This window comes from Gossypium arboreum, chromosome 1, assembly GCF_025698485.1.
Source record: "Gossypium arboreum isolate Shixiya-1 chromosome 1, ASM2569848v2, whole genome shotgun sequence".
Taxonomy (NCBI): domain Eukaryota; kingdom Viridiplantae; phylum Streptophyta; class Magnoliopsida; order Malvales; family Malvaceae; genus Gossypium; species Gossypium arboreum.
In genome coordinates, this window is record NC_069070.1 from 1,857,158 (window position 1) to 1,864,172 (window position 7,015).

At 29.9% G+C, this 7,015-nt stretch overlaps 1 protein-coding gene and 1 non-coding gene across 3 annotated transcripts; one reads left to right on the forward strand and one right to left on the reverse strand.

Annotated features, from left to right (window-relative positions):
* Positions 1 to 83, reverse strand: TRNAL-UAA (transfer RNA leucine (anticodon UAA)). Its single transcript has one exon. It is a non-coding gene; the product is annotated as a tRNA-Leu (tRNA).
* Positions 84 to 3,660: 3,577 nt separating this feature from the next.
* LOC108465510 (autophagy-related protein 8f-like) lies at positions 3,661 to 5,783 on the forward strand. 2 transcript variants are annotated; one of them, XM_017765841.2, is made up of 6 exons: positions 3,661 to 3,829; positions 4,125 to 4,166; positions 4,262 to 4,317; positions 4,421 to 4,473; positions 5,301 to 5,419; positions 5,506 to 5,783. In XM_017765841.2, the coding sequence occupies exons 2-6, from the start codon at positions 4,130 to 4,132 to the stop codon at positions 5,607 to 5,609; spliced, it is 369 nt and encodes a 122-aa protein (XP_017621330.1). In that variant the 5' UTR covers positions 3,661 to 3,829; positions 4,125 to 4,129; the 3' UTR covers positions 5,610 to 5,783. The 2 variants fall into 2 exon arrangements, with proteins under 2 accessions (XP_017621330.1, XP_017621329.1); XM_017765840.2 differs by having other exon boundaries at positions 3,662 to 3,829; positions 4,128 to 4,166.
* Positions 5,784 to 7,015: the final 1,232 nt, after the last annotated feature.

Sequence of the window (7,015 nt, forward strand, 5' to 3'; positions counted from 1 at the left end):
TGCTGGCTGTGAGGTTCGAACTCACGCGCACTTATGTGCAACAGATCTTAAGTCTGCCCCCTTAACCACTCGGGCAAACCAGCTAATGTTTATGCAAAGTACACTCTAATCTTTTATTTCTATTTTATTTATTAATTCATTAATATTGCACATATTATTTTATTTATAATTACTTGCATATTTTTTAAACAAATATTGCATAAAATTGTATGGAAATTATCTTTTTTGTCGAGTAAATGACATTCTAGACCATACATTAATATAGACATTTTCAAAATTAAATGTCATAATAATACTTATATGTGATATAAATTATAAAGTAAAAATAATGGCAATAAAATGATCAATTGTCAAAATCTAATATTGACATTATAATTATTCTAGCAAAGGGAAAGTGTAAAGATACAAAAGAAAGAACAATGTTAATAAAAATTATAAATGCATCATGTATGTACTCTTAGTATGTCTAAAATATTAAATTTTGTAAATTCTTATTCATAAAATAGAGATGCTTCACAATATATTATAATGAAAGTTGAACTGAAATTATACTATAAGAGGGGACGTTTACAAAGATTTATGTTCAAACTTCCATAGTTGCAAAGTTAATTTAATCTTTTTTTTGGTGATCATATAATATTCGTAATTTTTGCTATGGTATATAAAAGTGTTAATCTAAAAGGTACTTATTAAAATGATTGATAAGTGATATGAATGCTATATTTATACTTATTCCTTGCACATTTCTTTTATACAAATAAATAAAGATTTTGAGGATTTAAACCCTTTATCATTTATGTTGAAAAGATGTGCAAAAGTGTATATTGTTTAAAATAAATTAAGCATTCGTTGAGGTTATATAATAAAGTTATATTCGATAATAGGTTCCTAAAGAGCTAATAATACATGTCATTATGAAAATTCTTTAAGAGTTAATATTGCATCTCTTTGTGATGTGCAATCTCGTTGAACATAATATTGTTTTATTTTTTTAGTCTAGAAGATAAATATTTTACTTTAAAACTATTGGTGAAAATGGCTTGAGATACTCGTGTATTTGCATGATAGATTATAGATATTCTTCACAAAAAAAATTATTACACTTACATGATTGACACATGAGAAAGAGATAAATAGTTCTTTAGTCTTGGCATGTTAGACTATCCAAAGTTAGTGATGATGCATGAGTGATTGATGCACGAGTGAAACATGAAGTGGCAACTAATGCAACAACTTTTAAAAATTTGCATGAAGATATTTCTACTCCTTCAAGATCCCGTTGTAAAGGACCTTATTGTTCCACGAGTTACAACTCCCACCTACAAAGTTGTTGATGAGTTAGCATCCGTTGCACCCCTTGCTAAAATATCTTATTGAGGGGGAGTGTATTGATGCTGCTACTGAGAGTATGATGATGTTACAACTAAGAGAGAGTTTCTTCTTTGCCATGCCTTTTGCTGTTGATTCTGTTTCTTCATGATGATGCCTATATTGTATTACTTTGTGCTGTTGATAAAAATTCAGCTTATGGAGATGTTTCTTTAGTTGTAATTGCCCAAAGCTCCTTTGGAATTTTGTCCAAAAAAAGGGAGAATAAGTTGAGTTTTAGAGGGAATTGGAACTTGATGTTGATGATGCTTATGTTACATTCCTTGCTTGATTGGTTATATGGCATTTGGTCAAAAACTCTAAAAGGGGAGATTATTGAGGCAATTTATGAGGAGTGACAATGAGTAGTGCCCACTGGTGTCTGACATTGCTTAAATCATAACTTTGCCTTATATGTTGGCATGTTTGACCAAAATATCTTAGTTATTTATTGCATCTTTTTGAAGATTTTATACAAACAATCTTGTGTTTATTATTAGAGAAGAGATTGAATCAAACAAGGTAATTGTTTTTATGAGATTTGGATAGATCATGATGTATTGAAGTTTTCTTACACTACCTTATTGAGAAATAACAAAAAAACCAAATTTGGTTGTAAGAATACTACTTTGCCAACAAAAAAATGGTTCAAGAAATTGTAAAACACACTAAGAGAACCATCAAAACCACTAATTCCTTGCAAAATATAAGAGAAGAACTCTTATTGTGTTCAAATAATGCCCTGGATGATAAAAGAGATATGTGCTACTAGTAGACATCGAGATGTTCATTACCAAAAAAGAAAAAAAAAGATAATAAGATTTAATTTTTAGGTATAAGGACTTTATCTCAAACTTTGACAATTATTGAGATTGACAACATATTTTAATCTAAAATCTTAAATCTGAAATATTAATAAGAAAAATATGATGAATCTATTTTTAATACATTTTGTAGATTACCTTTTAATCCCCAAATTGCATATTAGGTGGATATTATGTCCTAAGTATACTAAAACTTGCAACATTTAGGAATTTGTAACAATGTCGATGCCAACTAAATTAATAGTCACTTAATAAGCAAAACATGATAAAAATACATAAAATTTAAGACATGCCAATTGGACAAGGTTAATTGGTTTTGCATTAGCTAACAAGGATAGAGGCAATTTAGGTTTTAAAATTTATAACCCATTTTAGTTTAGGTTAATTTCCAATTTGGGTTATTTCAGGTTCTAGTCATTTTAAGTATAGGTCATTTCGAGTTTAGATTGTTTTGGGTCTAGTTTATTCAAATTTGAGGCTTGAGTTTTTCGTACATGAGTTATTATGGATTCAAATCATTTTAGGTTTTGGTCAATTCAATTTCAAGAAATTCCAGGTTGCTTGTTCGATTAACTTTAGATTCAGATTATTTCAACCACGAATCATTTCAAATTCAAGTCAATTTTTAATCATTTCAAATTCAAGTCAATTCTTACTTAGGGTCAATTCAAATTCAGGTTGAACAAGTTTAAACTATTAACTTTTTGTAATCCAACTAAATTAAATTGAATCTAAATTTAAAATTATTGAATCAAGTTTTCATATTTTAATCGGAATTGGCAAGTCTAAGATCAAATAAAAAAATAATCATACGGAGTTATCTGATAAAAAGACCCACTTGTCATATAACTATTGCATTGAAAGATCTTGAATTTGAACCACTTGATGATATATCTCATACCAAAACCAAAAAACACCGGATGGCTAGGATGGCTAAAAAAAGGATAAATAAGAACACAAATATGACATATCCTAATATATAGTAGTGGAGGATTATGGGACAAAAAATAAAATTCTTAATCATTTGACTTAGTAACTAATCCACTTTGATTACAGTACTTTTGTTGTCCACTTTGTTACTTATATGTTTCTCATTGAATTTCATAAAAATCATAATAACATGACATTCTGAAATTGTATTACACTCTCGGATTGAAACTTTTTAGTTAACAAAATATATTAATTTTCCTTAATTTCTTTTAGAATTATGGGGTCAAAAGAGTCAAAATAGACTTGGGTAAGATCCAATAAAAAACCTGTTTCATCTATAGATCCGGGCATATTCGTATTATCCATTGTGACTCCCCACCCTGACCCCATATTTGCCACGTATCATCATCATCAACATCATAAGCCGTTGGATGATAGCTTGTAAATTACCATGATAAGTTTTGCTAAGCCCTAAACAAATGAAAACCAATGAAATCATCCCACGTGTACTAATTAACTATGATTTAGTACACATTAAGAAGTCTAAAAGGATTAATCTTTTCAACCCCCATAAATTAAAAAGCTGCCGATATTATTTTATTTTATCTTTTGAAGCAAAAGCCACGAGCTTTCAAGCCCTTGAAGGATTGTTCTTCCTCCATTGATCTGCAAAAAAAAGCTTTCTTTTTTGTGTTCATCTTCTTAAGGTTTGTCTTTACCCATCCTTTTTTTTTTGGGGGGTGATTACCAAGGATAGGATTTTGGCCTAAAAAAACTAAAGGGATAGTTTCTATTTTAATTTGTTTGTTTTTTTTTTTTTGTTATCAATTTCTCTTTAAATTTTTTGTGTAAAGGAAACAACTTTCTGATCGGAAAACAAATTTGATGTTTTGGGTTTGGTGTTTTTTTGACTTTGGCCCCATCATGGCTTTTTGATTCTTTGAAATTCATCAAGAACTAAATAAGAAGTGTTTTTGACTTAATTTTGGTTGGTTGTTTTAGCAGGAATGGCAAAGAGTTACTTCAAGCAAGAGCATGATCTTGGTATGTACTGTAAATCTTTTATTTTGTGGTAGATCAGTGTGAATTATGGTAACATTTTTCAAGTTAATGAATTTTCTTTTTGGTTTTGGCTTTAGAGAAGAGGAGGGCTGAGGCTGCTAGGATTAGGGAGAAATACCCTGATAGAATACCAGTAAGGATTGAGCTTTTACCTTCATATATTGTGTATTGCAATAGATTTTGTATATAGTTATAAGAGTTAAACAAAAGAATAACATTTTTTGTTGTGTTTTAAGGTGATTGTGGAGAAGGCAGAGAGAAGTGATATACCAAACATTGACAAGAAAAAGTAAGAATCACTAATCACCATTATCTTGGTTTCATTGCCTTTATATAGTTCTTTATCTCTTGCATTGTATCTTCACCTGGTTTAGTGTTTGTGATGAATTGCTGATATGCATCTGTAGTTAGAATGAAATACGATAAAGGGGTCATATTTGATGGTGTGGAACAGGTTTGATGATGTCAATAATGCTGATGACGTTTAATACTTCTTTGTTGTATCATTGTTTCTGTGTTAATGCTGAAGCTAGTCCCTGTTTCCGTGTACCGATTAGTTGCCTTGGACATATGGTGTCATGCAATTGCTTATTTATTTCGATTTGTTGATTTTTCCATTGGGAATCATTGTTTCATTCTTGAAACCCCATTTACATATACCAATTAGTTTGCCTTGGATGTGCAGCGTCATGCAATTGCTTATTTATTTCCATTTGTTTATTTTTTCCATGAGGAATTATAGTTGCATTTTTTAAATTAGTTGCCTTGGACATATGCCGCCATGCAATAGCTAATTTATATCCGTTTGTTGATTTTTCCATTGGGAATCATCGTTTCATTCTTGAAACCCCCATTCTGTATACCGATTAGATGCCTTGGGCTTATGCTGTCATGCAATTGCTTATTTATTTCGATTTGTTGATTTTTCTGTAAGGAATCATCGTTTCATTCTTGAAACCCCATTTCCATATACTGATTAGTTGCCTTGGACATATATCAAAGCTATTTCTCATTGTTTTACACCAATTAGTTGCCTAGGAAGCTTAGGACATATAGAGTCATGCAATTGCTTGTTATTTTCCATCGAGCACTCTGTCCTAAACTGAATCATGACAGGTACCTTGTCCCAGCCGACTTAACTGTTGGTCAATTTGTATATGTCATTCGTAAAAGGATCAAACTGAGTGCAGAAAAAGCAATATTCATATTTGTTGAAAATGTCCTCCCACCAACTGGTAATCCTATGGAAATTTATAAATCTTTCATTACTTGTTAGCCGATCCAAGGAAGGGCTAAGTCCGTTTATTGGTTTTTTTTAAAGGTGCCATTATGTCTGCCATATACGAAGAGAAGAAGGACGAAGATGGATTTCTTTACGTTACTTATAGTGGGGAGAACACGTTCGGCAATCTGACTTCGGAGTAGTCTTTGGTAGATTCACCGGGACATTCGTTTTATGTTTTTACTCATATTCGACTGCATTTTATCTACCATCACCATTTCTATTGTCTTTGTGCTGGTAATGTGGTTTTAAAGACCTGATGTACAGTTGCATGCTTTATATAACTTTTTAAAAGATTTCTGCACTATGTTTAAAAATTTCCCTTTGGTCTTATTATCACTTAAGCTTGGTAGATTATAATTAAACCCACAACCAAAAGAATGATTAACTTTACTTGATGTGGTATGACTGTAACAATGGTTCTGGCATTGTGCTTAACCAGCCCAACAAAGTTTTGTTACTAGTTTAGCCCATAATTTGGGCTCCTGAATATTATTAAATAAAGAACTTAGGTTCTCAATTTTTTTAATTCCAATAATAGCGTAAAATTTAAATAATAAATACGATTAATGCGACTCAAATTTAGGTTATATTTGGGGCGGTGAACGCCCTTTCATCACATTAGGTTTTGGGTTTCTAAAATTTGAGAATATGAGAGAAGACATGGTATGTTTTATTTGGTTTTTGAAAATATTTTTTTATTTTAATATAAAACCTTATTTGAGGCCTAACCTATGTAGAAAATGAAATTTTAGGTTTAGATTTTTGCTCAAATATTCTCATTTCTCATACGAGTCTTTCGATCCTAGACGGGTGACTTGACTCTTGATTAGGTCTAGTTTAGACTAGAGTAATAGATTTGATATTTAAAACTATTTAAAAAGAATATTTTTAATAGGTTAGTTAATTTAAAGTTAAAAATCTTTATTTTCAATTTTTATTGTTTTATTAAACATTTTAGTAAAAAATAATTAATATGTTATTATTATTTTTAAGGTAAAAACAACTTACTATTTTTTTAATTTTCACATTTTCATATTCCAAAAATTATTTTTAAAATTTTTAGACAAAGACGTCTTCTTTGATAATTTCTTAAAATCAAACGAAGCCTTAATCTTTTTGTTTCATTTTTTTACTAGTATCAAGAGTAGTATTAAAAGTCTTAATATAACATTTAGTCATTGAATTTTTTTGGTTCACGTTAGTTTTGAAATTTGATAAATTTTCTCAATTTTAATCTTTGTGATGATGTGACACTTTAATTATTGTGTCACATCACCATTTATTTTTAAAAATATTATAATTTTTAAGTACTAAAGTGTGACAATCTTAAAGTTTCACGTTATCACATATAACTAAAACTAAAAAAAGTTATCAAAATCTAAAAGTAATATGGACAAAAGAAAATGTAGAAATTAAGTAAATAAAAATGCTAAGTTGAGGAGTAAATGTAGGAGTCTTCATGCTCATAAGATGTAATGTTTCTCTTGGCATAAAGAATGAGCACGTGATCCCATGCAAATGTTGGAGGTTAATTCCCGCAATGTAT